Raw genomic sequence first — 21450 nt, forward strand, 5'->3', positions numbered from 1 at the left:
GATCTTGCTCTTTGCAAAGCATTAGAAGTTAACACCCAAAAAATATTTTCTCGCCTGAAAAATTATTCCTAATCAGATTTAGGGCTGGAAAAAAAACCCAAAAACCCGAACCTGAACTGATAAATTTCGAAACCAAACTATACTGAAGTTTGGTAAACCGAAAAACACTAAAAATTTGGTATGGGAATCAGTACCATATCCCGGTAATCCCATACCAAACTGATAAATATTTTGATTAAATTTTATATATAGTTGAATTAATAATAGCCATTGAATTTAGTTGAGATTCAAATCTCAACCATTCGTTTAAAACTCGGTTCTCTCTCTCACCTCACTTCCTCATGGATACCTTAGGCTATCTCCAACCAAAGGAGGGCTAGAGAGCTCCTTTTAGCCCTATAGCCCTCCAAGAAATTAATATTTTAATAAATAGTGTCAGTCCATATTTCTTACCATCTCCAACCGAGAGGCCAAAGGGCCATAGGCCAGACATAGCCCTGTGACAAAAAATCATCTCCAACCGAGAGGGCCAAAGGGCCATAAGCCAAACATAATTTATTATTTTAATTGAATTAATATGGTTACTTAAATTAAACTACCTAATAATTTTTCGAGATGGAATCTCAATAATTTTACATCTCGAATTTCGAGTGCCATGTGTAGATATGTGAATAACTTTGTAGATTTCTTGTCAATATAGAATCTCAATAATTTTACATCTCCGATTTTGAGTGTCACGTGTCGATATGTGAGTAAATTTGCAGATTTCATGTCGATAAGAAATCTCAATAATTTTTCGGATAGGATTTCGAGTACCACGTGTCGAGTTGTATTTGGTTGTGGGAATTTTAGTCAAGAAAAATTGAACTCCATCATGATGTCGTGCATCATATTACACAACATGATTGTGGAGGATGAGCAAGATGGCTATATTGATGGACAATCTGATGACGACCAAGAAGATCTAAATAGGTCAAGGAGGGCTCGTGCAAAAATATATGATGAGCCTAATTTACCTTTAAATCCAAGAACCGGTAATATCTCTTTAAATGAGTACATGAGACATCATAGGATGATACATTCGTAGGCCACAAACAAGTACCTACAACAGGATCTTGTTGCACATCTTTGGGCCAAAAGAAGCATGGAGTAGGCGTTTAAGTTTTATATTGTTAAATATTTTTTTTAATGTTGTTAAATGTTGTTTAAGTCTCATGTTGTTTAATATTGTTTAATGTTGTTTAAGTTTGAGGTTATTTAATGGCTTAGGTAGTTATAAGAAAAAAAATAGAATTTTTTATTTTTTATTTTAAAAAAATTCGTCAAAAAAAAAATAATAATAATAAAATCAAATCCAACTACTACCTGGCGTCACGCTGACGTTAGCTAGCTGGCGTCACATTGACGTTAGCTAGTTGTTGTAGTTCAAACATTGGGCCCGCCCGGGGCTGGTTGGTTGGATTGGGCCAACCAGTTGGCCTGATTTGGTATTTTTGGCCTGGTAGGGCCCCTTTGGTCTAGCCTTTGGTTAAAGACGATTTTCGTGTCATTTCGGGCTAGTTTCGGCCCTTTGGTCGGATCGGTTGGAGATGACTTTAGTACCTTAGACTCTGGACCTTCGAAGCTCTCTCCGACATCACCATTCACCGCCACACTCCTCCCTCTTGAACCTCTCTAGCGTCATCATGACTTGGAGGCACGCATCTTTGACTCACTCCTTCTCGACCATCTCCATTTCCTTTCTCCTCTCAGGCGTCACTCCCAACCACCCATTCATCTATCAACTCGTCGTCGACCACAATTTTCTTTATTTTATCTCCGGCATTTAAGTCACTAAGAGCAGTTCCACCGGGGGTAGGATAGGCCGGCACCCAGCCAAAAAAATGGCCCATCACCTAGGGAAGCCTCTCCAGCCCAGCAGATTAGCAGGCACCCAGCCCAAGCTGGTCTCCAGGCCAGCCCAGAATTGACAGACATTGGGACCAGCCCATCTGACCCCAGCGTGACATCAGCCATCTTTTTTTTTTTTTTTTCCGTGCCAGGTCCGGTCAAGGGCGTTGCTTGACGAATTCCTGTCTCATTCCAGAACATGACTTGCTTATCTGGAATAGGGGTTTTGGGTCGGGGGTTCATGGTGATTGGCGATGATGGCGGAGTCGAGGTCGGCGAGGTGTTCGCTTAGGCAGGGGCGTAGAATCCGGTGATGGGTTTGGTAGGGTGATGGTGACATGTGGATAGGCGGTGAGTTTGGGGTTTCATTGCTCTTTTAGAGTTAGAGGAAGAAGGAGGAAGCGGTGGTAGTTGAGAGTGCATGCATGGCAAAAGAAGGAAGTGGCGTGTCAATGAGGGAGAGAGGCGGTGAAGTTGAGAAAGAAGTGGAAGGGAAGTGCAGGGGTGGACGGTGGTGGAGATGAGGAAGAGGTGTGGAAGATGAGAACGAAAGGGGTGTGGATTTGGCGTGGGAATGGAAGGGAAGTGCAGGTGGACGAGAAGGGAAGTGCAGGGGCGGTGGGAATGAGAAAATAAAAATATTTTAATAATAATAATAATATTTTATTTTTTATAAAGTCATAAATTAAAAGTAAAATTATTTTTTGTTATAATAAATAATAATAATATTTTAATAAAATGGACTAGGCTATTTTTTGTTAGAGGTGGAAATGTTTTTGGCTATTACTGTTTATTAGGGTCTATCACTGTTCACTAAGTGGATTAAATAGACTGGGTGCTGACGCATTTTTTTATGGGCGAAATTGCTCTAAGGTGCACAAGAAGTGCAACACATTTCATAAGTGGATCTTATCCAAGGGCTGCATGTTTCTACATGTTGGAAGTGGATTTATTTATTTATTTTTATTTTTTAATTTTTAAGGGAAGACAAATGATGACAAGTCACAGTTATTCACCATTTCCAGGGGCCGGTAAGACTTACATAAGCATTTTAGCCTTCCGTGGCCACAAGTCTGGCTTCCATACCAGCAGTGGGTTTCGAACTCAAGACCTCCAATTTTTAGTTTTAAGAAAATCTTGTAATTCGCTATTTACCACTGAACTACTAGCTCGTGGTTCACGTTGGAAGTGGATTTGAACACCGAAGTTTGGGGCAACAAGGAGTGAAGGAGCGATAATAAATTGAAGTGCTTTCATTTATGATTTTAGGATAAATTGCTTTTATGTTGTACTAATATTTAAGGTAAGGAAGAAGAAACAAGAAGGCATGTACGTTAAGAAAAAATTGATACCACTATCATATTGGTCCTCAATTAAAATAGAAATTATACATTAAAAAGACAATAAAAACGATCAGATTATATGACAATTACATACCCTAATTGTCTGCTTTTGCAAACTTTTTCTCCTTTGAATTTTTTTCCCTTTTCCTTTGTGCACCTTCATGTGTCTATCCAAATCTCATTGGTCCTCGAACCTCCTTGAAATATCACACAACAGACACTCAAATCATAAAAACAATAGACTCCACAGTCCTCACTGACAGTGATAGAGAAGCATATATAACATAAACAAAACTAATTGCATTGTTCTTCAAATTGCCTCCCTTTGATTTGGAGTCCATGGGAATGTTCTTGCAACCATTTTCATTTTGGAATCCAAATGTCGTTGGTGTAGTTGCATTATCGAAACAAAAACATTTTGATTTGACTCAAACTCTTTGACCTGTTCTTTAAGTTGCCTCTGTTTCACTTCAAGTCCATGGAAGCATTCATGTAACGACGTCTGTTGCGAAATCAAATGCTTCTGGCTTTCTTGAACCATTGAATCAAAATTATTTTTGTTTCAACTCGAGCTCTTTGGCCTGTTCTTCAAGTTGCCATCCTTTCATTTGAAGTCCATGGAAACAGTCTTGTAACTTCTCTTGTGAATCCAAATGTTTTTTTTGTGTTATTCAACCCTTAAACCAGATTGCTTTTGTTTCAACTCAAGCTCTTTGCCATGTTCTTCAAGTTGCGTCTCTTTCAATTCCAGTCCGTGGGAACCTACTTGTCAAATCTTTTCTGAAGAATACATGCACCTACGTTCGCCGCCAAACCAACGGTGTAGCCCACTGTCTTGCTCGTCTATCTATCTCTTCTGGTTTTTCGCGTTACCACCAACTTGTATATGATGCAATTACTTGGTAGAAAACTGTTATTGTAAATTTGTAATCAGTATATAACATCACTAATTAAGTACCGTAGTAAAGAAAAACAAGTCTACTGTCAAGAAGCAAGCTTCAAGCCATAAATGCCATGGAATAATTATTACCCTAAAGAAAAGAAAGTAATGAACTAGCTATATTGTTGCTTTGGACATGTCAGTGAGTTTGTTTGAAAGTATTTTTAAAATAGTTGAAAGTGTTTTTAATGAAAATATTCTTGAAACCAAACTTTAGTAAAATGACAAATGAATTTTAGAAAAACACTTTATTACTTCATGCAAGAAGCACCAATCATTTTAAAACCAATTCCAAACAAGTCTTAAAGCATACTAATCTTGACACACATTATGCGCTAGAAAAGGATTAACAAAACAATTTTGTTTGTTTGCTTGCTAAAAGCATAAGCATTCGTTGCTTTCTGCTAATTTGCATGCATGCGACAGCTAAAGAGTCAATTCTAAAGGGACATGAACCATGAGATTTTGGATGAGGCTATACGAGGAATTTGCTATGAAGGTTCCTCGTTGATTTGTTGCTTTCTTGATCGTTTGATTACAGTGGGAATTTGTATGCAGCACTTGCTCTCCATCTTTTCCAGTGCCACAATTTTCTTGACGACTTTTTGCCACTTTGCCCTTTTGCGTAAGATTAATTATGATTACCTTTGGATGGAAAAGATTTAGGCTAAGTAATATTTTTTTTTTTTTTTTGTGTCTTCAATGTGGATAAATCATTGAAAAAGTTAGATGGCAAGGAAAAATAAATTCAGTTGAACTTTGCACATTTGATCTATAAGAAAGCTGCTAGATCCATCTCCAATGTTCTATTTTTTTACTCACATTATAAATTCATCCACTATAAAAATTAAAAAATTGAAATGATTATTTTCTCATCCACTATTGTTCCTAAAATAACTTCTAATATCTGTATTCCAAAAAAGTTGAAATGCTATTTTCTTAACAACGAAGTCTCATATAACATCAATCAGCAAATGAATGACCCTCCAAATGCTCTGTTGCTGTGTGATTATGTACTCTAATAACTACCATCAATATTCAATCATCATCAGTTGCTAGCTTCTTACCCTTTAATTTGACACGGCATTTGTATTTTTTCGTTTCAAATATCCTTCTATCCTTATCCTTTTTTTTTTTTTTTTTTGGCAAATTCAGCTTACATATTGTCAATTCCTCTCACAACCATTGCAAGTCTAGGAGACCTATTACATTTTCGCGTCCAACTTGTTATTATTATATTATATATCTTTTAAAGTTTTTATTGGTTGTTTTACAGATGAGTAAACTTTTAATTAAAATTTTATTAAAAAATGAGTGAGAAGATAAAACACTGGATTAAAATAACAAGAATCTCTATTTTAGAACTTACTAAACCTAATAATAGTAATTGTAATGCACCATACTTCGGGGAGGTTTTTTCTTCCCTTCAATTCTAGCGATAAAAAATAACATAATTACACTATGAAAAGGGTTATTCAATTTCAAACTTGTGCAAAAGAAAAAGACACTGTTTTAATTAACTTGAGATTGTAAAAATGTAATTGCTTAGAAGTTTCCTGCATATATTATATATGGTCCGTGACTGATCAATCTGTAGCTATGTAACTTTGCTATCAAGCATTTCCTCATTCAATCCGTACAAACAGAAAAGCAACCTTCATTAGTCCGAATGAGGATCCTCTCAAGATTAATTTTGTGAAAATTCTGGAGATTTTCAAATCATGTTGGTTCATCGTATATCGTACAATTAATTTTCATCAAGTATTATTTATATTTAATTTTAACTAAAAATATTTAAAATAAATTTTAATCACATAATATTTGATAAACAAATATTATTTAGGAATTTTCAAAATCTTCACAAAAAAAATCTGAAAAGAATTCTCCTGACCATGTTGATTTAAATAAAAAAAATTAGTGGGATGGCTGTGTGATTGCATGTACGCGCTTAAGGGAGGGGGTGTTGGTGTTCGTATAAATGTCCGTAAGCCAATGGTCACCATCAAGTTACTGCCCACTGCCTAACTTGTCCTATTAAGGGAAGACACTTCCTGTTAACTTTACTTGTTCCTGCTAACTTTATTTCAACTCTTATTCCTCAAGAACACAGACTCTGCAACCCCTCTCCTCTCTTCCCTTAGTTCACTTCATCATTCATCACTCTTCAAGTCTTGAGATCTTGAAATCTTGGTTAGTACTTCAAATCTCTCTCTCTCTCTCTCTCTAACTCCATTAATGGGTGAGTACTCTCAGCTGGTTTTTCGCTTTCTCGCAAAATATTTTATGGAAATTAAGGGAGGTGACGATCTCTGAAGTTGTTCCTTGTTGAAATCATTCATCTTCTTGCAGCAGTACTCTGACTGTTATTCAAACTAAGTTTTCCCCAAAAAGATAGTAGTCATGATGAAGTAGATTCTTCTCTATTGATCCCCAAAATCTAAGTTTAATTAAGTTCCAAACATCTCCCCCAACCATCTTTTCTTCCAAGATTATTTCCCATCTCTCTCAGTCTGACAAATTATATTTAAGGAATCCAAGCAAAATCTAGCATTTTTTTTTGGGTATATATCTTCCTCATTTGCACTAATTTCATACCTCAGCTGAAGTCACTCTCTCTCTACTCATCCAAAGAAGCAAAACCTCTTTCTCTCTCTAGAAGCACTACCTACTCATACTCTCACTCATAACCTCATTCACAAGGATCTAGCTAGACAATACTAAAGAGAGAGAGAAAGAGAGAGAGAGAGAGAGAGAGAGAGAGAGAGAGAGAGAGAGAGGTAGAGAGAGAGAAACCCTAGAGTGAGAAAGATCAAGATCCAGAGAGAAACCCTACAAATCTCACCTTTCATTCACCAATGGATTTAGTTTCAAACCCTATTTCCAACAGCCCCAGCATCACCTTTGAAAGCCCTATAATCACCAATACCAGGGCCATGATCTCTCCACCACCGTCCTCAGCAATATCCACAACCCCCACCACTCCTCCCACCACTCCCAGTCGCTATGAAAACCAAAAGCGGCGGGACTGGAACACCTTCTGCCAGTACCTCCGGAACCACAGGCCGCCTCTGTCGCTCCCGATGTGCAGCGGAGCCCACGTACTGGAGTTCCTCCGGTACCTCGACCAGTTTGGCAAAACCAAGATCCACATCCACAACTGCCCGTTCTTTGGCCTCCCAAACCCACCTGCTCCCTGCCCCTGTCCGCTGAGGCAGGCGTGGGGCAGCCTGGATGCCCTCATTGGCCGCCTTCGAGCTGCCTATGATGAGCACGGGGGGAAGCCTGAGGGCAATCCCTTTGGAGCCAGAGTTGTGAGGCTCTACTTGCGTGAAGTTCGTGATTTCCAGGCAAAGGCAAGAGGGGTTAGTTATGAGAAGAAGAGGAAGAGGCCCAACAATAACAATCCAAAGTCAAGCATGAGTACGGCCATGATCACAAGTTCTGCTGCTTCTACAACTACAAGTTAGTCCAGAGGGAAGAAATTAAAGTAAAATTAATCAAAAATGCAGTAGCAGTCATTTGGGGTATAATATTCCTCTTTGTCTTATATTATTCTATATATCTATATCGATAAATATAATATTCTAGCTAGTTAGATTGTTCCCTTTTTGTGCACAAAAAAGGAAATGGTCTAATGAACTCTTTTGTAATATGTTCTTGAAATATTGTAAGTGCTTTTTTCTGTGTCCGAAAAAGAAAGGGAAATGCATACTTTTGGGGTTTGGGGCTCGGCCTTTTTAGTGATCAGAATTTTCTAGGTGTCAAGTCTCTAGGGTAAAATGGGATCAGAAATGATCAGTAGTGGGTGCCAATGTAATTACAAGCTAAGTAGGTAGGAGGCTAGTGGTAGATATATATGATGCATTATTGTACTTGAAGCACAATATCAGATCGTCGATGAATTAATAGTAGATTTCCATATCAGTTATTTGTTTCTGCTTATTAAAATAATCATTTTTCAAATTTAAATTTTGAAAGATTGGTTTTTAAAGTGTCGTCGATACTTATCAATATTGATTTTGATAGATTTAATTAATGATTTTAGTTAATTTTTCTGAATCATTTATCTCTCTTTTCTTTTATAATATAATATCTAAAGCTTTAATGCAAAATTTTAAGTGGATTTCTCCCATTAGGAGTAGGATTCTCTGTTTTTCCCTCCTATTTGAACGGTCACGGTAAACCACGTTAACATTTTGTATTAATTTTTTTTATAGAAAAAGAAAAACGAAATAGAAAATGTAAGAGGAGAGATGGAAAGATGTGGGAAAATAATCCTACTCCCTCCCATTATCAATCAAATTAAACCCCAATTTGCCTCTCTAGTGGGTGACTATATTCATATAATTAATATTAACCACCACATATCAAATGTGATTTCAATTCCATTTTGGTTTATGTATTGACAGTATTGCTGTTAGGCTCTCTCTCTCTCTATATATATATATATTTATGAAAAGAAATTATTCTGGATGATTCATGAATGACTGGTAATTATAGAAGTGGAAAGTTCACGAGCCTAAATGCAGTCAAATCTGATTAGGTATTAGTTTAAAGATAATCTTATTAGATCTATAATTAGGCATAAAGACAGCCTAGATTATTTGCTGTTGGTGATGCCAGCCGAAAGACAAATCTCTAGGCAATAATAATGAGAAATTTGGAGATTTGGAACTCTGTACTCTTATGTATTTCTAATCCACCTGGACAAACAAGTCTTTAAATTAATCAATTTCTTTGCATATCTGGTATGGTAAGGCCGATGTTGGGCAAACCCCCTTTGGTTTTACGAGTATCTGATCTGCTTAAAATGTCACCTTTCAAGGGTTTTATTAGATTAATATTATATTTTCAATCTCTAAAGACGCAAGCTCTAGAAACCAGAAATCGACATCTTTATGTCTCTCTTTCTGTGGGCGTCTGGGTATCGTGTGCGTGTGCAAAACCTACTTATGCACTGAGAATCTTTCTTTTGTTTCTTGATTAATTGATTTTTATGGGGCAACAAACAAGCCTAGCATGCATTGATTAAAAGACCTAATTGAACTCTTTGGTTTAAGATATGAATACAGTGTAGTTTAATCAGATTAAAAAATGAAATTTGTTTGGCGAGAACATGTGAAACACCAACACCCACCCCCCACCCCCCCCCCCCCAAAAAAAACGATGCCCTAGATTGTCATCTATAATTTAGTTTTAGAGCTGTACTGCTGAACTTGAACAATCCATATGCATTGCCACACAATTATTGGCCACAATATATAAAGATTATGATCATATCATTGATAGGTATGACTATTTATGGCTATGGTGTGTTTAAAAAGTTATGAGTTAGCAAGAGATTTAGTTAGGCCATCTCCAACCGAAGGGTTCAGAGGGCCAGAGGGTCGAAAATATAGTTTTCGGTTATAACCGACATGATTTTGTTTATATTATTTAATACAAATGTATTCATGTCGGTTATAACCGACAGGAATTTTTAAAAATAATTTTAAATATAAGTTGTAGTTTTTAAATTTAAATAATAAATTATGTTTGGCCCTTTGGCCCTTGGTTGAAGATGGTTTTTTGTGGCAGGGCTAAAACGAGCTCTCTGGCCCTCGGTTGGAGACAGAGGCAAATATGGCCTTGTACTGTTCGTTAAAATATTAATATCTTGGAGAATCTTAGAGGGCCAAAGGGCTAAAACGAGCCATCTGGCCAGCCCTCGGTTGGAAATGACCTTATGTTTTCATATTGGTGCTTTGTTTAGAGGAATCCGGATCCTTTTTTGTGAGAATTTTGGGAATTCGTGAATTGTGTCCGTTCATTATACATCGTGCAGTCATAAGTTATTTTAAATATTTTTATTTAAAATTAAACACAAACAATATCTAACAAAAATTGATCGTACGATGGATGATAAACGAATAAGATTCACAGATTTCCATGATCTTCACCAAAAATCTGAAAAGGATCCTGTTGGTGTTTAGAGTACTTCCACCTATTCTCTTTTGCCACGTCAAGGAGCCAAAACCCCTCCAAAACGCAATTAATTTATTTTCGTGTAATTGAATTTGGGGATTTCAAAATGCTACATGGTAGGAAATTTCTTTCTCCCAAAATTATTATTCTGTGCGTTAAATCAACATAAAGAAAATTAACGAAAAGTTTTAAAAAAAATTTAGTTTTAAATAAAATGATAAAATAAAGGTATAAGTGAATAGTATCATGAGTGACCTCTCAAGGTAAAAATATTATTTTCTTTGAAAGTGAACAGTACTGAGAGTGTTTCATAAAGATTCCCTTAAACCCAATGACAATTGTTGTTTTAGTTAAAGAGTAATGCTAGGGAGATAATATTTTTAAACTAGATTAGTGTATCATTTTATGTGGCAAGTGATGCATACAATTATATAACATTCAATTAAATAGGTTCATTAATTGACGTGATGTATACACATCACTTATCACATCAGATGGTACACCAGTATCACACAAAAATATGATCTCGGTAGCATTTTTCTTAGTTAAAATCTATGTTGCACCAAAATACGAAACAATAGAGATGTTTAGTCTAATAAATGGGGTAATGAAGCACCTCAATCTAAATGACCATTTTTTTCACAAGCAATCGTGGGGAGGGGGGGATATAACCTAAGACTTTAAGTGCAGGGCAAATGCTATTAATTACTTGAGTTACAATTCTCTCACATATCATTTATATAGTTTATTTTTATTTTATATACACGCAAGAATAGGAGAGGGAGAGTTGAATTCAAAACTTTGAATGCAATAATTAATATTCTTAACCAATTGAACTACAAAGTTCAAATCCTTGTTTTCCATCTCTTGTAAGTTGTAACCTTGTAACGATTTATATATCTATATTTAATTGTATTGAAGGTTTATCTGTATTTTGTTCCAACCAAATGGATTATGATAAATCTAATTAGTTGGTGCGGTCATGAATTTTGTTCGAAAAGTAGTTAACATGTCTATACCTGCGCTTTGTGGTGTATTATCCCTTATCTTTCCCAATTATTTTGATGCTTGAATTTTGATAAACATATCAAAATCGTCCAGTTCTGAAGCATCTCCTAAAAAATTATCCATTTCTCCTGATGGATCAATAATAAAAAAAAGATACATTTTTGCCGGCGTATAAAGATCTATTACATTTACATATCATGCATCTCATTGTTAACAAGAAATTTATTTTATCGGTCGTGCCTAAACTTAAAAAGATTCTACAATGTAATCGAATTTATAGCTCTCCAAGACAAGTTTTTCTACTATACATTAACGCCTATCATACCAAACAGTCAAAAGTACCCCCACAACACAATGCATGCAATATTAATGCTTAAAAAATTTCAGGCTAGACCCAAGATTAAGCCGTAATCCTTAATTAGCCTAAGGAACAATTAATAATACCAATATCAACATTTCAACATGCATGAGCATCACAAGGATAATAAGCTTTCCAAAGAACACTTGAAATTGGACCATATATAATCTGAGTTTCTTTATAATACACTCTCTAATCACAAATACGATAAGATATTTGCACAGGCATGTTTATGATATTGATATAGACCAAAATTCCGTTATTCGAACCGGTAATATATAATGAAGTTTCGCATAATCATGTCGTATAGGTCTGAGTCGAACGAGTTGTTAACTAACCAAAATGTATTACAAATTAGTACGAATTCACTGCAAAGTAAACCGGACCTACTCCAACAAAGCGAAAACGAATAGTGCTAAACGCAACTAAATATGTACGTTGAGTTAGATTAATTAGCAAATAATAGGCGTGATTAGACAATGTCAGGATACAGGAAGGAAAGAACCGTTGCATCTAGCGTGCTTGTCACGCGCACACAGAAGGCGGTGACGGGTGGGGCCTCTCATGGTACGCCAGCTGCCACAATAATCGAAGCAAGCGTACCATCGGATGGGAGGGAAAATGAAAGAATAAAAAAAAGGATCCCGCAATCTACGGACTCAGGTGGGCGACACGTCCGCCCTAGACGCGGGGTCCCAAGCCAACCAAGGGGATTCCTCCACGTGGACACTCGTGCTGCGTGTCCGCAAGAGCGCGCTTATCGTCGTCCTTCCTAAATCCTCTGTCCTCTGTTCGTTTCGGGAGGGAAGGAGAGAGGGCCACGTGGAGGATTTAGGACGGTTGGATTAGATTACTGTGCGTCCGTACGAGGTGGGTGAGGTGATATATTTCCTTCTTTGGTTGTCCAATTGGTTTACTATTTATGACTATTCATGTCTTTTGGGGTTTGCAAATTTGATTCACCTGTGTCGCTTGCGTTTGTGGGGACCATTGGCTTCCTTCTTTGGTCTCTTGTCTATTTTAACGAAGAGAGGATCCTCGTCGGATCCTATTTGTGAGGATCCCAGACATCCTCCAATCACATTCATTTATCGTATATCGTGCGGTTTATATTCAATTTTAAATTAAAAAAATTTACATTAATTTTTTATCGCACAATGTATAATGAATGGATGTGATTTGAGGATCCCTGAGATCCTCACAAAGAGGATTCGGCGAGAATCCTCCCTCATTTTATTGGACAAGAATAGTAGCGATCGTAGCATTATTTCACTATGATGACTTTCACGCTAGATGAGATGAATATGGCTTGAGAAACACCAAAACGTAATGATTCTTATGCTTTTGCAAGAGATATAGTCCAAATGACGTGGTCCGACTGATCCCACTTCTTTCTCCCCATTTAGACATTCTCCTTAACAGTCATGCATTTTAATAGTTAAATTGCAATTTACTTATAGGACATGTGGAGGTATGTAATATGTAATATATACTAATGTGGAATGAATGTCTTTGAGATTTGAGGTGCAATTTGCATTTCCCACACAATGAGGAGGCCAAGGTTTAAACCAATAACCATACAATAGCTAAGGAATTTGCCATGAAAAATGCTACAACTAAAACTATAAATTACCCTCTCACGTTTTATACTTTTCTTACTCTCAACTCAAACTCTAAACTAGCAAAAGTGGGATACAAGGAATTTCATTTTCTTTGTGATAGTCTTGATGGAACCACTATGTTCCATTCCACTATCAACTCATAGCATTTTCTTTGCACGAGTATCTTTAAGTAACAACCAAAACCACCGGCGGGGATGGTACAATTCCGGCAACCCTACAAGAAATAAAGCTCGCAGATGCCAAATCGTCAAATTTGGAGTCATCGACCAACAATCTTTAACTTCTTCCGAGCTACAAACAGGCGTTCCGACAAAAACAAAACTCTGCAATGTCGACATAAGAATAAGCCTTTTCTTCCCTTTCCCCTCATTTTTATAGCATAAAGAATGAGCAGGTTGAGTAAAAGATGTACAATACAACCTGGAATCGGTACGTAGAATTTACAGTCAAAATCGGGCCGAGCAAGTTTGGTCTCTGATCCTTGTGAGACAAACGAATGCATCATGATGTGGGACGACTATGAATCTCTTCATTAAGAAGTCGTGTCACTAGGCCTCGACCAGCAGGTTGCCGATTCTCACTTAAAATGCTGTACAGTGAGTTTAATTCGTCTAAGTTAGCCTTCTTGAATAGGCTTCGGAGTGTTGTATCGACTCCAGCAGGGACGAGATTATTGTCGGAGGCCTCTTGATCACTTTTTTCCTTTGACATTGTATTGTAGTTCTCACTACTTTCTTTGGATTGAGGTTTTTGTGGAATCTGTACTTGAGGTCGGGAATAGGGGCGAGAGTCCCAATACTCAGAACAGACATGATTTCGGTCCATTGCCTCTATGGCCTGTTCAATAAATCGGAAACTCTTATAAGTCCTGATTCCACGAGTCCCATCATAAAGGAGAATTAACTACGAGTTCTCAAACAAATTTACCTGTACAATAGCTGGTGAAGTAAACCCAAACATTTCAAAGCCATCAAGACTCCCCGGTGGCTGCAAAGGAGGAAGGTTCATTTTTCCCAATTTATGTTGCCTAGTGATTTCTTGATTGACTCTCTCTCTCACCATTTCCCAGCATCTTCCAGCTGAATTATGTATGAAAACCTCACTTGGACAGTGCTCCAAAGAAACCTAAAGGGAGAGAAAAATAACATAATCGATCAGGTAAATCACTAGCACTTTTAATCACAGTAGGAATATGGACAACTTTTCTTGGATCATCGCTACTTAAATACTGGTTTTCTTGGAGTTCATCGAAATTGTTCATGCTAACTACGGTGCTTTCCCATATGCATATAAATTCCTTTACAGACAACTCGAGATTGGATATCAACAGAAAAGGAATACAAATATGTCACTAAACAATGAAAAATCCCAGTACCTTGAACAGTGGTCCACCCTGTCCAGCATCCAGTACTTCTGAGACATAGTGACACCTAACAGTTGGATCCAGAACACTCATGTGCCTAACCCGGCTTCTAAATCCTGCATCAAGCAGAACAAACATGAATTACATGAATGTGGATCTTCTCGGTTGGGACAGTATCTCAAATGCATTAGTCGCAACTTACAGGGAATGCAAATGCAGCTTACCTTTTGGAAAAATGGCTTGGCTGTTACACCATGACTTTCCAGATATCACAACTCCAATTTCCAGAGGCTCAACAACGCAGGAGATTCTCCGCACCACCTTTGCTATTCGGGGACCCTTCTGGCGGTAATATCGGTCCAAATTGTTTTGGCTGGACGATGAGGTTCCAGTTGTCGTTTGTACATTGTCTGCTGAAGTTGTATCAGCAATTCTTATCTTTTCATGTTTCTCCTCATTCTCAAGTTTTATACTGGCACATGGCTGTGGAGGCTGAGGGTCACTCCTTGAATTAGCAACTTTGTGTTCAATGATGGCACTAGCGTTTGGGCCACATTCTGCTTTAGTAGAAACTAATTTGAAATAGAGATTTGGTGGATTAGATCCTAATTGTTCACCATGATCCTGTTCAACTTTCATGTGTACAGGATGAGACGAAGAATCCATTTTTTCTCCACCAGGTAATGGACTGAAACCTTTTTCACCCATAACTGCTGCATCAGTCCCTGGTATATTCAAGATTGGTTCTTTCTCAGAATTAGGAGCACTCACAGTTCCATCCAAACTGATCAATCTCTTAGAAAGTTCCAACTGGCCAGCAGAAGAAATTTCTTTCGAACTATCTGAAAGTGGCTTCTTTGGGTCATCGTCTCCTTCATCATCACTAAGAAGTATAACATCCTCAACTGAAGCCATATTCGTACCAGATACCTTTGCATCTGAGGCCACAGCATATGACATGTCCTCTTGAGACAACTGGCAAACCTGCATTCTTGACTTGGAACTGTTGACAGCTGATTCTTCTCTTTTAACTTGAGGAAAAGTTTCTAATGTTTTCATCTTCTGCTGCGAGGAAGTCTCACCAATGATCCCGGCTGAACTCATAGGACTCTCTTTAGAGATTTCTGTTCCTAGAGGATCTTTGAAGTGTTTGCTTTGCAGCTGTGAGCTAACCTCTTGAAGTATATCACTTCTAGAGGAATAAGATATCTTAGCAACTTTATTGTCTTTGGAAATATAAGAACTCAAAGCCAGCCCAAGATCGAGTCTAGCCCATCTGTATACTGCACTCAACTTTCCTTCCAATGCCTCAAGAAGGATGTTTAGTTCATCCATATCATAACGAAAGAGGAAAAACTTGGCGCTCCAAGCACACGAGCAGAATTTCTTTGCATGATTTAAGCATGCATATCTATCCGGGGAACAATGATGACAACCAGCTGCTGACAGATGAAGATCAAAAAAGCATATGCTGCATTCCCTCTCATTGATGGCATCGAAATTGTTATCCATCTTCAATGCCTGTGAAGAACTAGTGAGAAATTCTCTCCTCACACGCTCCATCTCAACACGTGCCTAGGCAAAAAAATTATAGAATGTCAGGGGAAAACATGTTGACATTTCAGTTATATAATTAGTGAGTATTTGTTTGTGAAATAGCCAGCGCAACAACCAGATTACCCAAAGTATCATAAAATGAAATCAATACTCATGGCCTTATTAGAGTTGAAAGAGGGCAACCAAAAGAAATCCTTTTCCCAATAAGTAAGCAGGGTAGTAAACTAGAAAGTAGGTTTTACCTTGAGTGTTTTTGCTAATATCCCATCCTTTCCGCATGCATCCTTCCATCGTAAGTTATCAGGAGTATTCTTCTTGAGTAAATTGAGTTCCCAATGTGCTTTCACTGCTTCCCTTGCTGCCCCAAGCAACAATTTATCATGGGAAATGGATGTCTTTCGTCCCTGCTCCTGGTATAGCTCTATAGCAATCTGCCCATGGGGCAACCAATCCACAGGAGCAACATTCACAGCCTCGGCACAATTAAAACCACAGTTGAACCCTGAATGGTATGCTCGAGGAAAGGTCAAAACAAACTCTCCAGCATTCTGACAACATCTATACACAGGTACCCCTTCAGACTTCAGAATGGAGGGTGAAAGCTGTGTGATCTGCATGATCAAAGAAAACGATCTTGATACAGACAATTTCATAGAACAGATATTATGGTTGAAACCCTGCAGTTGTAAACTTGTAAAAGATGACAACTACTAAATGAAAATGCAGATGTTATATTTGAAACCCTGCAAAAATGTAGAGGATACAGAAGATACATAACAGAAGTCCGTCTAATATGGCAAAAAACAGATGTAAGATAACTCAAGTTATCCATCTCTTAAGTAAAAAATATTCACCAAGTCTTCAATATTAAAGAATCTATTTAGCTATGAAAAAGAGCTAACGAAGGCCACATCCTGATTACATACAGGTCCTGTCATAATTGACCCTTCAATCCGTCTTTCCAACAGAATGCTAGGTGATATTACTTCCAGGGAACCTTGAGTGACGTTAAAAGTTGAAAAAACAAACAGACTACATTCAATAAATCCCATACAGCACATCAGCACAGACCAGGAGCATATAACATAGATATTTGCCGCATACTGGAGGTAATGAGTAAATGCAGCCAGCCACAATCACTAAATCTCAAACAGCACATTAGCACAGGCCAGGAGCTGTTACTCACCAGCTTATGAAGCAAGTCAGGTTGCTCTTCAAATAGGCCAGGGAGGTGCTTTCTCATTACTTCTTCAAATTTACAGGCATCACTACCAGGGATACCGTACCACAACTTTGGAGCACCCCAATGCATATAATTTAAAGAGTACAAGTGGTGATCTTCAACATGCTGTTCTCGGAAAAAAAAAAAAAATAGAAAAAAAAAAAAAAGAATCAGCCGTCAATAATATGTCTCACATATATAAGCTATGGCCTCAAGCAAAAATTTGAAATAAGTTGGCTGCATGAAAAATAAATGCCGGCATTGCTTTCAGGTAACAAGTTTGTCAAGAGAGAGAGAGAGAGAGAAAAAAGCTGTTGCTATCACAAGATCCATGAGAGGCTCGTGCTAGCACATGCAATACGCAAGCATGGGGTTGACCATACGATGAGTGGTGGTGACAGTGCAGCTATCCTTGGATGATTAATCTGTTGTAAGGAAGAAAGATTGTCTTACCCAGCAAAAGGAAGAAAAGCACATCCCTATGTATAACCATGGCACCAGAACACCAGATATATCACTGCTTTCATAAGAAAGAACAGATCCAGGAAGTCTTGGGAAGTTGTTCAAGTTCCAGCCTGAATTTATGTACTGCTCTTCTGAAGGAAAGGCCTCTTTACCGGACATCTTGGGAAAACCACTGCCAAAAACTCCAGTTTCCAGATCAGCACCATATAGAACCTAGAGCAGATTACAAGCACTGTGGTTAGGGTAATGTGTGTGTGTGTGAGAGAGAGAGAGAGAGAGAGAGTGAGAGAGGGAGAGAGAGAGAGAGAGAGAGAGAGAGAGAAGCTGGTATTTGCCTAAATTTCTCAGGTTATACCTCAATTTCTTCAGTAGGTCTCTCTACCATCCGCCAATATTCGCCCTCAATACTTCCTACTGATGGCTCCCAGCACTCTTTAAGTTTAGCAAAGTTACCTCCTATACTAGGAATATGTTCGTTCTTGCTGAAGTATTGAGCCTTGAAGTCGTCAGCATATCTTTCAAACGTTTCTAGAGTAAACTCTGGACCAGGTTCAAACCCAAACCGTTCAGCCTCACAACCTCCATCATCCCCAGATCCTCTGCCACCACTTTGATGATCAGTCCCCATCCGTGTGCATCTTCTTCTTTTCTTCCTCATATGACTATGGCTTTTAGGAACCTTTCTCATTGAATCTCGATTTTGCAGTTTATCGACTCTCTGGACTCGAGTAAAAAATTTAGAGGTCCCCCAAATAGGCTTTTCCTTGAGTAGACAGGGAGGTTTCCAAGAAGAGGGAGGAACAATGCGACAAATACCATATGGTTCAGCTTTTGAGAGTATGCTCGCTATATAATTCAATGTGTCTTTGAACTCCTGAAATTAGGTAGCAAACCAAGTCAGAAATCTGAATTCTCCAACTTTTTATTAACAAGTAACACCAGTAAGAATACACCAACAAACTTCAAAACTGTAATAACTCAAATTCCACAAGTAACAAAATGCACCTCTTCAGTAGGCCTGAAGACAGGAGCGTCCTGAAGGTCGGGCCTTTGACCCTCCAGTGGATGCCATCTGGCAGAGACCTGTTCAAAGACTTAATCATCAATTCTGTAACTTATAAGACATAGGACAAAATACCAAAATCCCAGGCAGTTTGCTGATTCACAAGAGTAAAGTGGGAACAAGATACTTATGATAAAGGATAACATAGGAACAAAGGATTACATAAGAACCAAGCAAATAGAAGGGTGAGAATAGAGGGCACGAAGTTTGAAGAGTAACCTTTTGGCAATTACTACATTGTGGACACCCGCGTATAACCCCCTTGGGAAGAACAGATCTTGGGGGACAATTCTGTAATAAAAGTAGTATATGAGACACCATTTGCAAGTATAGAATTAAAGCAGGGAAATGCATATAAATGATTAAAACACATAAAATCAGAGGAGCACTGAAAAATTTACTTGTTGAAGTTGCTCCCAATCAGATTCATCCTCTGACTTGTTATTTCGCCCATGGTTTATGCATTGTCTGTGTCGAACAGACCTCCTTGCAACCTCGCCAGTGTCAATGTCAGTCTCCATCTGAACTGATTGTGATATAGAGGGACTAGCAGTTGCTGAGGAACTAATTGTGTTTTCACTATCTTGTTTCTCACTTTCATTTGCCCTTTTTAAGCTGAAAGATGCAAATGACTCAAATCCGGGTGGAACTGAAGGAAACTCATCGTTATCCTCTTGTATGCAAACTCTCATGAGTTCTGTCCCCATTTAGAATTCTCCAAACTGTTCGTCACGTGGAAAGAATCAATTAATGTAAAACAGAAGTAGGATGATCGCTTATCTTCTGGCTTACGAACTTCAACATAATGAAATACGCTGTTTTTATCTGACTACTAAATCACTTCAGGCAACTTAGCAGAAAATCAAAGGTTTTGTCTGCAAAATAAAAAAACAGACATCTTAGGGTTTTGAAAGCATGCTTCAGCAAACCAAATTCATTTGGCTTCATTAGCATTAACAGACTTCGGGGACACCAAATTCAGCACATATGTTCGTAACAATAATATATTTTCTAGTTTTTCAGAAATGTTGCGACTCACATTTACATCAAATTCTGAACAAGAACATTTACATATTCAAGATATTTTAGGAAAAAGTTCAACTAAATAATCTGTCAAAACGAAACAAAAAAGAGACTGACAAAACAAAACAAAGAAGAGAAACGAGCAGGTAACTCTAAATATCATATAGATCAACTCCATTATATTATTTGATCCGAACCTACACGATCTCAGACTCAACCATCATCACAAATCATTCATGCACAATACACAAAAAATTCATGAAAACAAACATAAATTAACCAAGTGAACAGACATTATGATAATTTCATCACATTTAACTTGAAATTTTCTTAATTGAATTAAAATATTACTAAATATATCAAATCAATGATTAAAAATACCAGGCCTTTGTAATTAACGATAATTTTGTAGCTTCAGACAAAACTACAGAGAGAGATGAGATTTGCCCAAAAAGTCAAATTAGACGAAAATTAATTAAATTTCAATAAAATTAGGGCTTACATCGTGATGATCCAAGATTCTACAATCCCCACTGAGCTAATCCAGCTCAAACTTCCATTCACTACACCCAGAATTTGCAGAAACCAGATCAATTCAACAAAAAATTGATTCCAAAAACTGACTCAAAAAATAAACTAAATTCAACAAAAATTTCAAATCCGTGAGAAATTAAGCACACGGATTTGATTGAACAGATCTAAAAACCCTAACCCTAATCCTAACCAAGACGGACCAGTTAGACAAAAAGCAGGGAAAAATGGAAAGCACTTTTGCTACAGAAGAATTGGTCAGGGATGGGTACCCACCAGCAACAAAACCGAAAATGACAATCAAGGACAGCCTCTCAAACAGCCTTGAATTTCATCTGAGACTCGTATACAAGCAAAATCCAGAAACCATGGGGCAAGGGTAAATCTGGAAAAAGATGGACAAAAATTGTGGAACCAAAATTTGGGGCTAAAATACCAAGGCTGGAGGAAACCCTAACCCTAATAAGCTTGGAGATTGATTCAGTGCAATTTAATTTTTATTAAAGCTGACAAATAACAGATGATATAATAACAGTTGGGACTTGGGATAATAATGTTCCCCTTTTGGATTCCGAAAAATCAATTGGAAATTAAGATCTAGGGTTTTTAATTTTGTTGGGGGAAATGGGGAGTTTGGGGATCCTATTGTTTTCGTGATGAATTTTTTGGATAAATATGTGATTTAAAAAAGTGGGTGTATATTTTTATTTTAATTTTTTTACCTGACTTTTGGTTGGTTGGTCGGTTTCTTTGAGATTGCGCGTGTAAACCAGCGAGATTTTATCGAACAAAAATATGTTAATTCCATGGGCGCCCTTGTTAATTGTAGGGGTGTTCGGTATATAATCTCAAATCGAAAATAGAATTCCGAAATGTTTTCGGTATTTTGGGATGAATTGGGATTGCATTTTCAGTATTTGACTTTTGGGCAAAAATTTGAGATTTTTGAGTTGTGGGCCAAAATTTGGGTCTTTGACTTAAAATTTTGTTGCCTAATTTCATATCATTTGAAATTTAGACTTTTAATCTTTACCAATTTGAAATTTCGTACCAATTAAAAAACCAAACCATTCTTACCAAATCAAATTGACATTTCAAAGT

General features: G+C 37.5%; 2 protein-coding genes across 6 annotated transcripts; one reads left to right on the forward strand and one right to left on the reverse strand.

Annotated features, from left to right (window-relative positions):
* The first annotated feature begins 6256 nt into the window (after positions 1 to 6256).
* On the forward strand, positions 6257 to 8085 carry LOC137723377 (protein LIGHT-DEPENDENT SHORT HYPOCOTYLS 1-like). The gene has a single exon (XM_068462568.1). It carries the CDS (start codon positions 7029 to 7031, stop codon positions 7638 to 7640), a length of 612 nt encoding a protein of 203 aa, XP_068318669.1. The 5' UTR covers positions 6257 to 7028; the 3' UTR covers positions 7641 to 8085.
* Positions 8086 to 13114: 5029 nt separating this feature from the next.
* LOC137722669 (putative lysine-specific demethylase JMJ16) lies at positions 13115 to 21056 on the reverse strand. Of its 5 annotated transcripts, none has more exons than XM_068461727.1 (13): positions 20626 to 21056; positions 20321 to 20381; positions 19197 to 19517; positions 19015 to 19086; positions 18738 to 18815; positions 18088 to 18606; positions 17721 to 17945; positions 17232 to 17393; positions 16288 to 16656; positions 14713 to 16063; positions 14501 to 14604; positions 14053 to 14250; positions 13115 to 13962 (listed from the first exon to the last, which is right to left on the reverse strand). In XM_068461727.1, exons 3-13 carry the CDS (start codon positions 19500 to 19502, stop codon positions 13627 to 13629), a joined length of 3720 nt encoding a protein of 1239 aa, XP_068317828.1. In that variant the 5' UTR covers positions 19503 to 19517; positions 20321 to 20381; positions 20626 to 21056; the 3' UTR covers positions 13115 to 13626. The 5 variants fall into 5 exon arrangements, with proteins under 5 accessions (XP_068317828.1, XP_068317825.1, XP_068317827.1 ...); XM_068461724.1 differs by having other exon boundaries at positions 19197 to 19670; positions 20626 to 21055; XM_068461726.1 differs by having other exon boundaries at positions 20321 to 21056.
* Positions 21057 to 21450: the final 394 nt, after the last annotated feature.

Source organism: Pyrus communis, chromosome 17, assembly GCF_963583255.1.
Source record: "Pyrus communis chromosome 17, drPyrComm1.1, whole genome shotgun sequence".
In the NCBI taxonomy this organism is placed as follows: domain Eukaryota; kingdom Viridiplantae; phylum Streptophyta; class Magnoliopsida; order Rosales; family Rosaceae; genus Pyrus; species Pyrus communis.